The sequence below is a fragment of the Perognathus longimembris genome, chromosome 17, assembly GCF_023159225.1.
Source record: "Perognathus longimembris pacificus isolate PPM17 chromosome 17, ASM2315922v1, whole genome shotgun sequence".
In the NCBI taxonomy this organism is placed as follows: domain Eukaryota; kingdom Metazoa; phylum Chordata; class Mammalia; order Rodentia; family Heteromyidae; genus Perognathus; species Perognathus longimembris.
The window spans coordinates 44,475,398-44,491,567 of NC_063177.1; the positions used below are offsets into that span (position 1 = coordinate 44,475,398).

General features: G+C 51.5%; 2 protein-coding genes across 2 annotated transcripts; both read right to left on the reverse strand.

Annotated features, from left to right (window-relative positions):
- Positions 1–3,803: 3,803 nt before the first annotated feature.
- Positions 3,804–5,274, reverse strand: Gh1 (growth hormone 1). The gene is made up of 5 exons (XM_048366881.1): positions 5,265–5,274; positions 4,878–5,068; positions 4,601–4,717; positions 4,275–4,436; positions 3,804–4,004 (listed from the first exon to the last, which is right to left on the reverse strand). The coding sequence occupies exons 1-5, from the start codon at positions 5,272–5,274 to the stop codon at positions 3,804–3,806; spliced, it is 681 nt and encodes a 226-aa protein (XP_048222838.1).
- Positions 5,275–13,039: 7,765 nt separating this feature from the next.
- Cd79b (CD79b molecule) lies at positions 13,040–16,117 on the reverse strand. Its single transcript, XM_048366519.1, has 6 exons — positions 15,957–16,117; positions 15,341–15,391; positions 14,251–14,574; positions 13,959–14,077; positions 13,708–13,749; positions 13,040–13,609 (listed from the first exon to the last, which is right to left on the reverse strand). The coding sequence occupies exons 1-6, from the start codon at positions 16,090–16,092 to the stop codon at positions 13,511–13,513; spliced, it is 771 nt and encodes a 256-aa protein (XP_048222476.1). The 5' UTR covers positions 16,093–16,117; the 3' UTR covers positions 13,040–13,510.
- Positions 16,118–16,170: the final 53 nt, after the last annotated feature.

Here is a 16,170-nt window from a genome sequence, read left to right on the forward strand (position 1 = left end):
TTGCTCTAGCTGCAGGTGATTCCTTGTTTGGGTGTCCAGGCATCCATTTCTCAGAGATCAACCTACTGAATCCCAGTGCTGAGGCTCAAACCTAGGGCCTTATGCATGCTTGGTGAAGAGTCATCCACATAGCTACACCCTCCCCATCCCCACCCCCAGCCAGTGCTTTGAATTAGCCATTCCCAAAGGCTCATTGGAGTTGGCCTAGTTTCCCTTGTAGGCTTGGATCTTCTGTTCCCCTTTGCTATTCCCTCCTTTGGATCGACCAGCCAAGGCTTAAATAGCTCTTCCTTACTAATGCTTGAAGTGAAAAAGCTCTTATTGAGTCTTTTATATATAGTGTCTTGCTTTCCACTCAGACATGCCCTGAGTTGCCATCTACCTACATCCAGATTCCTTCTGTGGACACAGAGTCTAGTGGACTTTTTCCTGCCTGGGTTGGCATGGAATTGTGATCTTCCCATTTCAGCATCCCGCTGAGCTTGGAATGACAAGTATGTGACACTGAGCACAGCTATGAGTTGAGAAAGGGCCTCACAGCTTTTCTGCCTGGCCGGGCCTTGAACTTCAATCCTCAGCCTCCCAAGTAGCTAGGATTATAGGCCTGAGACACCAGTGCCTAACCTTATAACTTTTTTTTCCAGCACAGTGGAGCTTCTAGCTGCTTTCACTGTCTCCAAAAGGCTCCATATCCTAAAAGGTTTCCATCATTTTCTTTCTCTAAACAGCAAAAACAAGCAGCTTATACTATTTCCCCCTCACCCCAATCCTGAGACTTGAATTTAGGACCTAGGTACTATCTCTGAGCTCTTTTTGCTCAAGGCTAGTGCTCTACCACTTGAGCCACAGCACCACTTCTGGCTTTTTCTGAGTAGTTTATGGGAGATAAGAGTCTCACAGACTTTTCTGCCTGGACTGGCTTCGAACTGTGATCCTCAGATCTTAGCCTCCTGAGAAGCTAGCTGAGGAAGCAGAAGTTAAATCTAAAATGTGGCTTCTTACTAAAGGGGTAATAATACTATTTAGGTCATAGGATGATAGAAAAAGATGACATAATACTCAAAAAGCACTAGGACACATGTGTTCACAGGTGCTGAGTTTTGCTGTTGCACTAATACTCCTAGTGGTAACCATACCCTTCATTACAATCCCAAACTCGAGTTGAAATTCTGACAACCAGTATAAACCTGTCTCTTTTCCAATATGTTTTCTCTCTCTTTCTTGTTTTGTTTTTGTTTTTGTTGCCAGTCCTGGGGCTTGGACTCAGGGCCTGAGAACTGTCCCTGGCTTCTTTTTGCTCAAGGCTAGCACTCTACCACTTGAGCCACGGTGCTACTTCCGGCTTTTTTCTATATATGTGGTGCTGAGGAATTGAACCCAGGGCGTCATGTATATGAGGCGAGCACTTTACCACTAAGGCCATATTCCCAGCCCCTCTCTTTCTTTCTCTCTCTCTGCCTCTCTCTCTTTTTCATTCTCTCTTTTCATTGGTACTGGAGCTTGAACTCAAGCCTTCATGATCTTGCTTGACTTTTTCACTCAAGGCTAGTGCCCTACCACTTATCACACCTCAACTTCTGGCTTTTTTTTTTTGCCAGTCCTGGGCCTTGGACTCAGGGCCTGAGCACTGTTCCTGACTTCCTTTTGCTCAAGGCTAGCACTCTGTCACTTGAGCCACAGCGCCACTTCTGGCCGTTTTCTATATATGTGGTGCTGAGGAATGGAACCCAAGGCTTCATGTTTATGAGGCAAGCACTTTACCACTAGGCCATATTCCCAGCCACCCTGTATGAAGAGGCAAAACTGAAGTCACTGTGCTTCCACTTGTACATTGATGCTTACTCTTAGGCCTCCATTACCAAGTATTTAAAAATTGGCTGCTAGGAGCTGGGGATATGGGCTAGTGGCAAGAGTGCTTGCCTCGTATACATGAGGCCCTGGGTTTGATTCCCCAGCACCACATATAGAGAAAACGGCCAGAAGTGGCACTGTGGCTCAAGTGGCAGAGTGCTAGCCTTGAGCAAAAAGAAGCCAGGGGCAGTGCTCAGGCCCTGAGTCCAAGCCCCAGGACTGGCAAAAAAAAAAAAAATTGGCTGCTAGTCCCCAAAGAACTCCCCCTGAATCAGAATCCCCAATGAGCTTAGACTAGTATAAGTTAGCAGGTAGAGGAAAATATCCAGAAAGTAGGACTCTAAACTATCATACTGTTTTACCACATGAGTTTTGTTTATGAAAATCGACACAAGTGGGACTAGATACAAATGCTTCTGTCCTTATATCAGAACCCAGATCTTCACATCAGAGTATTGACGTATAGGTCACTAGTTAGTTAGCCAAGATGTTTGAGGAGCTAAAATCAATAGGCATTTAACCACCGCCTTCAAGCTCATTGGAAATAAAAAGCATATGAAATACTATTAGGAAAACAGTGTGATTATTGATGAGTATTAGACACCCCATCAGAAAACATGAGGCGCCCCCAAATTCGATGCAAGCATAGCACAATAAGTTGAGTTCAGTAATACGTCAATCATTTCAGAAACATCATTTCACTTAATCCTCACCTAAGCCTTATAAAATAGCATAATGTTATCGCTTTGTTCAAGAGCACAAATTACATGCAATACATGTCTTTCTGGCTCTCTTCCTTATTCGCTACTCTTATGTTTTCAAATGTGTTGGGGTTAAATTTTGCCCTTAAAATGTTTTCCATAAATATTAGTTACCAGTGTTTAAAACTTAGATCCATGTAAAAGTCTGAATGTCTTTTTTTTTTGGCCAGTCCTGGGGCTTGGACTCAGGGCCTGAGCACTGTCCCTGGCTTCTTTTTGCTCAAGGCTAGCACTCTGCTGCTTGAGCCACAGCGCCACTTCTGGCCCTTTTCTGTATATGTGGTGCTGGGGAATCGAACCCAGGGCCTCATGTATATGAGGCAGGCACTCTTGCCACTAGGCCATATCCCCAGCCCCTAAGTCTGAATGTCTTAAAGGATCAGAGGGCACGGCAGATATGCCCCTCCTGTCATGAAGGGCACAGGCTGGATGAGCCCCATGTTAGCTGACCCCACTCCTCAACACTGTAGCTCCCACAGGAGCCAGAGTGTCAACTGCGATTTATCCCCAGCCCTCAACACTTCTCTAGTTGTCCCAACACTTCCGTTATCTACCTGGCACACATTGGCATTGAATTTGCCATCCCTAATTCAGATTCCAGATGCTGGTTCTGTTTGGCCCTGGCCAATCCTTGGACTGATTTTTGTCTCCCAAGGGTAGTTGGAACAAATGGATATTCATCTTAAAATTTAGGTGCATCTGAAATTAATTACATGCTTCTAGAATAGATAAAAGGCTGGGCAAAGAAAGCAATTCTATGAGTTCACTTGTATTATCTCACTTTCCGGCACTTTTCAGGTTGTGTTGTTTTTATTTCTTCCCAAGTTTGAAATTGCTGATGTTGATAGAGGAGGGAGAAATGTCCCCAAGTACTTTATGGGAGTAACATATGGCCTTACTGACCTACGAGACTGCAGAAAGCGAGGATTTCCTCCCCCGCTGGAGGAAATAGACTTAGCGTATCACGGAGAGGGTGATGTGCCCACTTAATCATGATTCAGGAAAACCAAGTCTGTGTCCAGGATCTGCAGGTTGGCTTCCCATTCTACCCTTTCTCCCACGCTGCCTCCCTCCCCAATAGAGAGACACTGAGACAGAATATGATGCAACTTCATTTTATTAGGTCCAGGGTGGTGGGCACTGGAGAGGCCCTTTCAAGGGAAGGAGGAGGGTGATAGAGACACTGTGCGATTAGAAGCCACAGCCATTCTCCACAAAGCGACGACACCTCATGAGCCGCAGGTAGGTCTCAGTCTTGTGCAAGTCCTTCTTGAAGCAAGAGAGCAGCCCATAGTTCTTGAGGAGTGCATCATCAGTGCGCGCATTGGCTTCAAACTTTTCATAGGTTTGTCTGAGGATCTGTCCAGCCCGGGGGCTGCCATCTTCCAGCTCCTGAAAGAGGAAAGAAAGGTAAAAGAGACAGAGGAATCCTGAGAACTCTGTCGCCCTTCCCCGTTTATGTCCCTCTCTATCCTCCAGGGGCAGAGAAAGACCTAGATGATTCAGAAGAGGAAATAGGGACTAAGCTGCATTCTTTTAGATTGAGATCTAACTGGGGGAAAAAGAGAGTAGCATCTCTAGCTCCCAGCTAGACCAGTATGACTTCTAAGCCTAGTCAGAGTGTCATGGCCCCACTGCTGGAGACACCGGTCCCATCCTCACCCGCATCAGAGCCTGGATGCCTTCCTCCAGGTCCTTCAGTTTCTCATAGACACGGTCCGAGGTGCCCAACACCAGGCTGTTGGTTAGGACTCTGCTAAGGAACTGCGCAGGCACCAGCCAGGACTGGATGAGTAGCAGTGAGAAGTTGAGCAGCTCCAAGTCCTGTGGGCAAAGGCTGGGTGAGGATATGTGGCCCCATGGCTTTTGCGCGGGCCTCCTGCACCTCCCCATCCTTGAGAGAGAAGGCACCCCCAGCCTGGGGTACGGGCAGGGCTACCTGGAGGGAAGGGAGAACAGCAGGCGAAGATAGCCTGAGGACCACTCACGGATTTCTGCTGGGCCTCATTTTTGCCTAAGGGAGCTGGGATGGTCTCTGAGAAGCAGAAGAAGGCCTGGACATTCTGGATGGAATATCGTTGTCCCTCGGAGATGTAGGTACGTTCCTGGGGAAGCATTGCTACTTTATTGGAAACCCCCCCTCCTCTGATAGCACTTAGTTTGCATAAGACAACCCTGAGACCTTAGCTTTTTCCCATGGCTTCCCAGAGAGGAACTTTCCCCACCCTGCCACCCCAGCTGGGTGCCCATCCCCAGAGAGCTTACAAATTCTTTGTAGGAGTTGGCGGCCAGCTGGTGCAGGTGCTGAGCTCGGAGCACAGCATTGGCAAACAGGCTGGACAAAGACATCGCTGGGAAGGCACCAGCCTCCTGAGACCAGGACAGGTTGAGTAGGGTAAAGGCCAGAAGCCAGGTACTACGAAAGCCTAGAGGGAGAGGCAGGAGGCTAGAGAAGGCTGGAGAGCAGAGACCATTTTCTCCCCATCCCCAGAGCAGCTCCTCCTACCCCCCCACCTTCTGAGATCTCTCATGATGGCCAGTTGGGCTTAGATAGCTATACTCACTTCTTTGCCCCCATCCCATCTGCAGGGTCCCCATACATGGGTCCACATCACAACCGCCCATTTAGAAGTGAACTTTAGAAGTGCTTACCTGCAGCCATTGCAGTGGGCTGAGCTGTCCACAGGGCCCTGAGCAGTTTGGGAAGCTGGGTCCTAGGATCCTGGAGTTGTTCCCTTGTGGGCCCTTTTTATACCCTGGCCCCTTCTCCCCCACCTCAAGGCCTTCACCTGTTGTCCCTATGCATTTATGAATGGGGCCATGGGCGCCTTATGCTGATGGATAATTCAGAAGCTCCTCCCACTCACCCTGTTCCCAATCCTGTCATCTTCCCTTCAAGGAGACTACTAGGACCCTGGGGGCTGCTCTCTAGTCAGATGGGTGGTGGGGGAAAGTCAGAGAGAAAATCTCCAAAAAGACAGTCTCAAGGGCCACAGGGATAGCAAGAACATCTTTCTGGTTCCACCAAAGAGGGGGAACCAGGTGGGAAGAGGAGGAGAGTCCCTGAGCCCATGTCTCCTTCTACCTCCCCTGACATCCGCCTCCTGTGTCCCTTGGGGCACTGACATAGTGTTTCAATGACAGAGGGAGAAACTTCTGACCCCACACTCCCTCCTGAGGAGTGGGGACAGCACACGCGAGAGTTGGGGGACTGTCTCATAGCCACACAAGGTGGGCACAAAGTAGGTGTGGCTCTGCTCCCCATCAGACAGGACAGGTAGTAACAAGCTGGGGAGGGGAGCATCTTTTCTCATTCCTCAGAACTAAGGTGATTCCAGAACTGGGTTGACCCAGAGGACTTTGGGACTTCGGAGATTCCCAGGAATATATTTTACAGAAGGTTCCTATGGCAACCACTGGACCCAGGGAGAGGAACTGTAGAAATACATGTGGTAGTAGAAGTTGGTGGCCTGTCCTCTATTCTGGGTCTTCTCAGAACCAGAGACTGCATCCATGATTCATTGGAGTAAAGATCCTATCCATGATTCATTGGGAGTAGAAAGTAAGATTTCTTGGGATTTTGTTTTCTCTCATTACAGGAAATAGTCCAGTCTTGTGTCATTGCTGAGATATCTGACTTCTCTGGTTTGGAGACGGCCTAAGAACAGTCTTTGTGGCACATGGTTCTTCCAGTGTCAGCCTCCATAGGCTTAGGATGTAACTTTCAGCCATCTTTACAGAATAGCCTTTTTCTAATTTGAAGTCCATGGATTTCTCTCAGTGGATATGGAAGTCCTTCATACTTCTAAACTTGGCCATCTCTGGGATTCTGTGTACTTTCCATGAAAGGTTACAGATCTGCTCTTGATTCGAAAGTGCTTCTTTCAGGCTTTGAGAGCCCCTCTTAGGTTCAAGTTCATGGGCTGGGTGATCCGTATTTCTCATCCTAGTTGTGAGGAGGTTCTGTGTGTGTGTGTGTGTGTGTGTGTGTGTGTGTGTGTGTGTGTGTGTGTGTGTGTGTGCTTGTATACACACCAGTCCTGGGGCTTGAACTGAGGGCCTGGGCACTATTTTTGAGCTTTTTGCTCAAGGCCAGTGCTCTTATCATTTGAGGCACAGTTCCGCTTCCAGTCTCATGGACTTTACCAGGTTAACTTTGAACCATGATCCTCAGATCTCAGCCTCCTGAATAGCTAGGATTACAGGCGTGAGCCACTGGTGCTTAGCTGGTTCTTTAGAGTCAACTAGCTCAGCTCCTCTTCCCTGGAGATAAGAGGCTGGTTATTGCACTCAAGTAATAATTGTCTGCCTCTAGCATCCTAAGTCTTTTGATTTTTAAAATTTTTTTTAGCCAGGATCTTTCCATGTAGGACCTCCAATTTACAATCCTCCGTGCCTGGATAACTGCCTGGGGGCATGCCTGGGGAGAAAGCCTGGGGGCGTGCCGGGGAACTAGCCTGGGGGCATACCAGTGGATAGATTGGGGGTGTGCCTGGGGATAGCCTGAGGGCCTGCCTGGGGGTGTGCCTGGGGGTGTGCCAGGGGATAGCCTGGGGGCCTGCCTGGGGGATAGCCTGGGGAGCGCCAGGGGATAGCCTGGGGCATGCGGCATGCCTGGGGGCGTGCCAGGGGATAGCCTGGAGCGTGCCTGGGGATAGCCTGGGGGCTTGCCTGGAGACATGCCTGGGGATAGCCCGGGGTGTGCCTGGGGATAGCCCGGGGGCGTACCTGGGGGTAACCTGGGGGTGTGCCAGGGGATAGCCTGGGGAGTGCCTGGGGCTAGCCTGGGGCTAGCCTGGGGGCTTGCCTGGGCGTGCCAGGGGATAGCCTGGGGGCATGCCTGGGCGATAGCCTGGGGCATACCTGGGGGCGTGCCTGGAGATAGCCTGGGGATAGCTTGGTGGCATTGGATACAAATGACACAACTGGTATTGTGGTTCAAACACAGGAATTATTTTAAGAAACATAAATGCTTTCAAGGACATATTAAGAAATATGGTTGCTCGGGGCTGGGGATATGGCCTAGTGGCAAGAGTGCTTGCCTCGTGTACATGAGGCCCTGGATTCAATTCCCAGCACCACATATACAGAAAACGGCCAGAAGTGGCGCTGTGGCTCAAGTGGCAGAGTGCTAGCCTTGAGCAAAAAGAAGCCAGGGACAGTGCTCAGGCCCTGAGTCCAAGGCCCAGGACTGGCAAAAAAAAAAAAAAAAAGAAAGTAATATGGTTGCTCAGTTAGGCTCAATATTTGAGACAGGTAAATGGTTAATGCCACATAATTGAAACTAATGAACGGGCAGTGCAATGGCATCCCATAGTTATACAAATGAGCCACACAGATTCTGCTTGAGGAAAATCAATTTAATTCCAAACATAATTTGCGTTGCCCATATTGGCATAAATTAAACTCATCAATTAAAATGATTATTTTGCTAAAAAAATAAATAAATAACCAACACAAAAAGGAACTGGCAGAGTGGCTCAAGTAGTAAAGCACCTTTCAGATAAGCACAAGGCCTGGAGCTCCAACCTCAGTGAACTCCCACCCCTACCCCTGAGCCTGATCTAGTGGTATTGTCTGGTGTAAAGAAGACTTTTCTTGGTGAACAGCTTAGCAGGGCGCAGATGTTCATTGAAGAGGGAGGGATTGAATGCAAGAACATCAGCCCCAGAATGAGGTACCCACAGGCACTAAGAAAAGGGGTAGAAAAAATAAAACAACCTAATGTAGCCTGATTCAGTGAACCAAATCTCATCATCTTTTATATTTGTATTGCACATTTCAGTGTACATCGTTTTCACTTCCTATATCTCACTGGACCCTTGAGTTCACCCCACAGTGCAGCAGAGGATTCAAGCATGGAGGAATGACCTCGGAGGGCTACAAGGAAGGCATCATCATCTTCTGGAGCTTATAGTCTACTAGGAAGAGAGAAAATGTAATAGCATGTAATAGCAAAAGATAGAGAGAAATTTCAAGTTGGGAAATAGCTGAAAGAGAGAGAGAGATGAGAGAGTCAGCCAGGGGAGGGGGGCGGGAAGTGAGCAAGCTAGCAGACCCAGTGGTGGGAATTCAGACACAGCTGCTGAAGAGAGCAAAGGTATGGAAGGAAGAACTCAGAATCTGGACTTGCTGGGATGGCAAGGTAGACATATTGTCTCTTGATGTTCTCCTATTAGTACAGTTGCTTACAAATAACAAGGACAAGAACTTAAATGCTAGCCTGACATTTGTGAAAAACATTAAATAAAGGAGTAGACACCAAGGCCATGCACATGTGCTGAGTCCACATTTGTGTCAACATTCTAAACATACTGGGGACCTGGGTCTCAGTGGTGTCTCCTTTCCCCACCCTACCATGCGAAGAAAACCAGCTTAGGTCCATGGGAAGGATGTGTTTTTGTTTGTTTGTTTTTGCCAGTCCTGGGCCTTGGACTCAGGGCCTGAGCACTGTCCCTGGCTTCTTTGTGCTCAAGGCTAGCACTCTGCCACTTGAGTCACAGCGCCACTTCTAGCCGTTTTCTGTATATGTGGTGCTGGGGAATCGAACCCAGGTCTTCATGTATATGAGGCAAGCGCTCTTGCCACTAGGCTATATCCCCAGTCCCTGTGTTTTATTTTTAACTTGTATTAGGATCAGTCAAATGCATTTTAACGAATTCTTAGGATTTAATATGTTTCTTTATAGTTATTTTTCATTCAAACTAGGGTTTGAGCTCAAGGACTCACGCTTGTTAGGCAGTCATTCCATCCCTTAAGCCATAACACCAGTCTTTTCTTTTTCTTCTTCTTTTTCTTTTTTTCTTTGTCAAATAGGGTCTCATGCTTGTACCTGATCCAGTATGGACCATGATCTTTTTCCAGTTCTGGGGCTTGAACTCAGGGCCCTGGCTTCTTTTTGCTCAAGGCTAGCACTGTACCATTTGAGCCACAGCGCCACTTCCGGCTTTTTCTATACATGTGGTGCTGAGGAATCGAAGCCAGGGCTTCATGTATACGAGGCAAGCACTCTACCACTAGGCCACATTCCCAGCCCCTGACCACGATCTTTTCATTGCCTTCTTCATGGCTGGAATAACAGGTGTGAATCATCCCATCCAGCTTTCTGGTTGAGATAGTCTCTTGCTAACGTTTTGCCTGGCTTGGCCTTGACACACAATTCTGTCCACCTCAGCTTCTCAAGTAGCTGGTATTATAGGTGTGCAGACCGTGCTCCACACTTGATGCCTGTTAACTTTTGCTCTTTGTCGTTGCCCATATTCCCAAGTAAGGCCTTTGTGTTGCAGCGAGCAATGAGGTTATCTCAAATGGAAGGTTCGTTGTTGTTTGTAGGACAACACAGGATGGGAGGGTGTCATAACAGCAGTGGCTCAATGACCTGGAACATGCCCAGGGATTTCTCAGCTCTGAAGTAGACTTAAGGGAATAGAGAGAACCTGAGAATCCTAAACATGGTGTTTCCAGTTGGCCTTTGAGGCCCCGTGTAGGAACCCCCCCACCAAGCTGGACACCTACTAGGCCCGCACACTGCTCACCGCTGCCATTCAGACAGTGGTGGGTTTTTTTTTTTCTTTTCTATGTCTTGTTTTTCTCTTATCTCTGATTCCGCTGGAAAAACACCCCAAATCTTGGGTCAGATCACCCTAGCCCAAGCAGCACCTGCAGTGAGAGGGGCCGGAAGTCAAGCTAGAGCAGAGGAGGAACCTTAAACCAGGGTCCCGAGGGACGCAGCCGGATTCCCCCAGTGGGGCAGTGGGGCATGCCGTCCACCGAGGGTCTCAGTGCTTCATGCTGGGGAAGGGGAGGCTGAGAGGAGCTGGGCGTCCAGGAGGATGGTTCGGCAGCGTCTCTGGAAGGTTCTGAGAGGCCGATTCAGGGCCTGTTCCCAAGGGCAGAGTCTGTAGGACTTTGGGCCTTGTGCTACACGTGGGCAGTCACCTCTTCAAAGCACAGACTTTTTGAAGGCAGTTCAAGTTGTCCCAGTGTTGTTCCGTGCCCTGAATCCTTTCCTTCTTCGTTTGCCTCAACCTTATTGCTATAAAGCCTTTCAAGGGAGGCAGCTGCGACGGGAAGAATACTGCATCTGGGTTGGAAGGGTCTTTCAGGATGGTGTTGGTGTGGAAGCAAGAAAATGTAAAATAGTATGGCCTACTCAGCAAAATGTTATGAGCGGTAAAAAAAACATGTTCAATTTATGTTCACTGGACCCCCCAAAAAAGCATCTTTCACACTCTGCTTCCTGATTGTGGAGGTGGTCATAAGAGCCTATACGTGTTCTAGAATCTGTAAAACTGTACAAACTTCCTGTTTAGAAAACCAAACAAATTTAATTTTTTTTAACCAGTCCTGGGGCTTGGACTCAGGGCCTGAGCACTGTCCCTGGCTTCTTTTTGCTCAAGGCTAGCACTTTGCCGCTTGAGCCACAGCGCCACTTCTGGCCATTTTCTATATATGTGGTGCTGAGGAATCGAACCCAGGGCATCATGTATGCGAGGCAAGTCCTCTACCGCTAGGCCATATTCCCAGCCCAACAAATTTAATTTTATAGGATAAATGTTTTAAAATCATCACCGGGAGCCCGGTGTGGTGCCAGGCTCCAGATAGGTTTCCAGATAAAGCAACCGAGACCCTGAGATGGTCATCATGCCTGCCCGTGTGCCCCAACTAGGTTCCTACTGCCTCAGTGAGTTCCAGGGACCAGCACCCTACAAAACAGCCACAGCAGGACTCAACACAGCAAGGTGGGCCATTATGACCCTTTTGGGGTGACTGCTGGAGGATGAAACCTCCTGCCCAATGAGCATTTCAAAGCCTCAGGGAACTCCAGCTACTGGAAGATGTTGTCTTTCAGTAAATCCAAGGCCCCCCCGCCCCAATCCCCCGATTCAGGGAAGCCCCAAACAGGGGGAGACCCTGCTTGGGGGAGAAGTGAAGCCTTTCCTCACCCTCGACTGGCTGCCTAGGTCCCTGGTGAAGGCAGAGGACAGAATTAGTGCCATTATGCAAAATAACAGGAAAGCGAGGGCTCAGCTCAGTGGAGAAAGATGCCAAAACAAGCCAGTTTCCTCTAGGAGCCCAGACCAGAGAGGGAACAAACAGCTGGCCTCACTCAGCCCAGCCCGGCCCAGGGCAGTCCTGCCGAGTGACAGACTGACCCGAAACTCCAGTTGTGTGTGTGTAACCCACCTTCCCATCCAGAACTCTCGGGGTGGGGGTGGGAGGCATCCGCTACAAATTGGCTTTTTCTCACTAGCTCTCATGCAGTAGCTATGGTTCTCCAGGGAAATGAGTGGTTCCCTCAGAGTAGGAATCCAGAGCATGTTTCTGCATACCCTCCAGGTCAACAGGAAGTGGGGCACAGCCCGGCTTGGCAGGATGGCCTGACACATACAAGTTAGCTGCACTTGACCTCCAAGCTGTTAGCTGCCTCCAGTTACACCTGCAGTGGATAGCTTGAGCCCTAATTTGTAGAGACCAAGGGAGCACAATATGGGGACAGTGGAGCCCTTGTGGGGTGGGGGGTGGGGGTGAGGATGTGACACTGAGAAAGTTCACCATACAAAGCCTCTTCTCTCTCTCTCCCTCTAGTGATACTGGGACTCGCTACATAGGTGCTCTACCACTTGAGCTACATCCCCAGTCCAAGAATCTCTTCACGGCTCTGGGTCAGGTTTAAACGTCACCGGTAGGCTGGACACTGAGTGGCTCACACCCATAATCCTAACTTCTCAGAGATCTGAGGGGTCTGCAGTGTGAAGCTGATCCAGGCAGGAAAATCCATGACATGCTTCATCTCCAATTAACTACAAAAAGTGGAGCCGTGACTCAAGTGGTAGAGCCCTAGCCTTGAGCAAAAATGCTCAGGGACAGTACCAGGCCCTGAGTTCAAGCCCCAGGAGTCCCCCCTCCCCCAAGTCACAGGTAGGCGGTGAGAGGTGCTGCAGAGGCAGGAAATCCCTGCCCTCTGGAGGGAAAGGCCATCTGGGGGGCCTAGACCCAGGCCACAGCTGCACAGGCCGGTCTGAGCAGGTCGGGCCCTGCAGCACTTTGGAAGAGCTTTGTTGATGCAGATGGAATGAGGTTTGGGATAGGTGGCGGAGATCAAAGCCCTTCAAGGCTGAGCTCCTGGCCCTGTGGGGCAGCTAGGACTCAGTTGCTACTTGTTGGCTCCGTGGAACCCAGGGCTCCCCTGTCTAGCACCCCTTAGGTCCCCTTTCTCCAGTTGCTCTAGGCCTAGACAGGGTCAAGGGCAGAAAACTGGCAGTGTGACCACAGGCCCCACCTGAGCCTTCAGCGAGAAAGGGAGGGTGATCGGGACAGTTACCTCCTCCCACAACCTCAGAAGCCCACAAGTACCACATTTAGATGCCACACCTGCACATAGGGCCATCATGTCCACCTGCCCTATGAACCATAATTCTGTGGGGTAGTTGTCAGACATGTTTATTCCATTGGGAGAATGGGTTCCAGGCTAGGAGCCCTCAGTGATGGGAGAGGATGGCATGAGGAACAAAGTTCTCACAGACCACTTGGGTCCTGGCCCTTCCCAGGCTCTGTAGGTAGTTCATCAACTTTGAGTTCATCTGCAGGTTCTGACAAGTCTCATCTAGCCTTTCCTGTCCCAAACATGGGGACAAATCCCACACAGAACCCCTGGAAGGCTGAGTCCAGTCTGTCACCAGAGAATCCCTTGTTCCAGGTCACTGCCCTGTTGTCCTTCGACCCCAGGCCCTTTGGCAGGAGCTGGGAATCAGGAATTGGGTAGGGAGGCAGCTCTGGCAGGTCAACTTCGGAGGCCAACTGCGGGGTTCCGGAAGGAAGGGATGGGCCACGAGCCAGGCAGTTTTGAGGCAGGCAGTGAGGCCCAGGAGCTGTGTCGGGGTGAGGAGCCCGATTCCTCACTCCTGACCTGGGTGCTCTCCAACAGACCACTTCACCTCTCCTGTCCGTAGAGTCACTATGTCCTCATAGGTGGCGGTCTGGTCCACGTTCAGGCCCTGAAGACATGAAATGGAGCTCAGGCTTGGGCCACACCCTGATCACGGCAACCGTGGGACTCACTGATGTTCCACTTCCAGGTCACTCTAGTCCTTACCTCATAGGTGTGATCTTCCTCCATCCCAGGCTTGCTCTCATCCTGCGGGACAGAGGTGGGGGAGAGGTCCCTATTAGCATCCCCCCATCCCTGCCCCCTAACGGGCGAGACGGGGTAAACCCACGGAGAGGCTCTGGGGCCAGGCTGAGTCAAGCAGGCAAACTCAAGGACTGGGGAGATGGAAGCCCTGCCCGTGTCTGATGTGTCCTGAGCTCCCCGCCCCCCCCCAGCCTCTGCCAAGGCCCCCCCACCTTGTCCAGCAACAGGAAGATGGGCACGATGATGAAGAGGATGATGAGCAGGGTCTGGATCATGATGATGCCATCCTTCAGTGTGTTCCGCCGCTTCAGCTGTGCCAAGGTGCTGAACCCTGGGGAACATCAAGTGGGGGATGTGGCGGGGTGGGGGAGGACTGCACACAGAGCCCACCTCCGGGCCCCCTCCGGGATGGCTGCCCAGCGGCTCTCTGGGATGCTGCAGGGCTGGGGCCCCCTCCCGTGGGACCTGGGCTGGGCTGGGTGGGGGGGCGGGGTCCAGACACACCCATGACTCGCAGCTCCGTGCCGCAGCCGAGGAACTCCCTCGTGGAGCTCCCCCTGGTGCACTCCTGCTTGCAGAAGTAGATGCCGTTGTCCTCAAACTGCACCCCTTGGATGGTGAGGATGTGGATGGAGCCGTTGGGGGACATCTTGATGCGGTCCTGTTCTGGGAGCACTATCTGGGGGTCCATATTCATCTCTGGCTTCCGGAACCACGTCACCACGTCAGAGATGCTGGAGCCATCAGCATGGCAATACATCTTCACCACGGAGCCCCGTTTCCTGGCCACGAACCGTGGATGCTGCCAGATTCTGGAACAAGCACTTCCTGTGGACACCAAGGCCAAACCCCAAATCCCTCTTGGCATCTTCTTGCCAGCTAGCCTCACTCAGCTCTGGCGGGCCGGGGCGGGGGGCTTGGGCTGCCTCCATTGTCCTTGTGTGGGCTGGTCAGGACACAGGTGTGGAGGAGCAGAGCCACGTGAAGAGAGGCCACAAGCCAAGCCGCCAGACCCGCCTCTTCCTGACCCCGCTCTGCTCATTTGAGTTTCCTTCACAAGAGCTGTAGGAGCTTCTGGTTTCTTTCCATGCCCATTACAAAGGGGACTCAGGCCTCAGCAGCCTGGCTGATGCTTCCTCTGTCCTTCCCACTCCCCGCCGCCCCCCAGCTGCCCTGCACCTGCCTGAAATCCCCTAGGGCCCCCCACAATCCCCAGAGGATAAAGACAAATTCTAAGGCCTTCAATGAAAGCCCTTCCCCATCACCCCCTTCTACCTACTCCTCTTTGTACTCTTGCCCAGAGACTGGAGTACTCATTCACCCCTGGACAGCCAGGCCTGAGGCCTCGGTGGGGTCCCCCCTGGCTCCTCTGCTTGACAGCTGGGTTAGCCCCTCTCCCAGTGTCCAGGAGCACGAAAGGATGACAGCTAGCTGGAAATGGGGCCTCAGTGGAAGACCCTAAGGAGGCTTGAGGATGAAGGCCTGGAGAGGGGGACCCATGGCAGGACAGGACAGAGGGGTTGGAGGACAAAGACCAGTGTTCCCGTGTTGCACAGACATACTTGCCCTCGGGTGGGTAGATGGAGTGACTGACCTGAAGGGTTCTGTATCCGGTCCCTTGTTGACATTGCAGGCACGGGCTCGTCTGCAGTGGGGGGGGGGGGGAAGTGGGTGGGGCCAGTCAGGCCTCTCTCCCCTCTGCTGGCCACCCCACCCCTGGACCCTTTACATTCCCAACGTCACTTCTTCCTTCCAGGACTTCAGCTCCATGACCCCCTCAGCCCTCCGTGTCCTGGGGAGGCAAGAAGGTCTCCCTCCAGCTCCCCTTCTCCCCTGGACCCTTTGGGTGGCCTTGGGCAGACGTTTAAATGAGACAGGAAGGAAGTCCCAGCTGGGAGGGCTCTACTGCCTTCCAGATGAGGAGGGGTCTCCTTCTGGAACGTGCGCCTCCCGGGATCTGGCTGGGGGTAGCCTCCCCCCGCCTGCTCCCCTGTGCTGTCCTCAGGGGCGTTAGGACAGGCCGCATGTTACCAGTTCTTCCTCCACCTGAATGGCTGCCCGCCAGGCTTGCTCCACCCCCTCCAGCCAGTGCCCACCCCGAGTCCATCACCAAGGCTGCCCCCCGGGGCCGGCAGAGAGACAAGAGACAGAAAGAGGCGCAGAAGGAGCGAGCAGGAGCCCTAGACACAGAGTCAAGCCGGCAGCCATACCCGAGAGGAGCAGCACCAGCAGCAGCCAGTGCTGGAGCCTGGGAGCCGGACCCAGCCGAGCCATGGTCACCGCGCTGTCCAATCCAAGCCTGTCACCAGGTCCTCGGTCTGAGGTTTTGTGGGGGGGAAAAAACATATAACTGCCTGGTCTACAGCTTGTCCCTCCCTGCCTCTCCCCCACCCCCCAGGCCCCTTCCTGCCATGCAAATTGGAA

What these genes read in the sequence shown, in the direction of transcription:
- Gh1 (XM_048366881.1), bottom strand. An exon ending in CCAACTCCTACAAAGAATTT is followed by an intron (nt 4,718 to 4,877) that starts GTAAGCTCTCTG and finishes ATGCTTCCCCAG; the next exon opens with GAACGTACCTACATCTCCGA. An exon ending in GCATCCAGGCTCTGATGCGG is followed by an intron (nt 4,005 to 4,274) that starts GTGAGGATGGGA and finishes TTCCTCTTTCAG; the next exon opens with GAGCTGGAAGATGGCAGCCC.
- Cd79b (XM_048366519.1), bottom strand. Translation starts at nt 16,092, where the DNA reads ATGTTTTTTCCCCCCCACAAAACCTCAGACCGAGGACCTGGTGACAGG. An exon ending in TCTTCCTGTTGCTGGACAAG is followed by an intron (nt 13,750 to 13,958) that starts GTGGGGGGGCCT and finishes TCTGTCCCGCAG; the next exon opens with GATGAGAGCAAGCCTGGGAT. An exon ending in AGGAAGATCACACCTATGAG is followed by an intron (nt 13,610 to 13,707) that starts GTAAGGACTAGA and finishes TCATGTCTTCAG; the next exon opens with GGCCTGAACGTGGACCAGAC.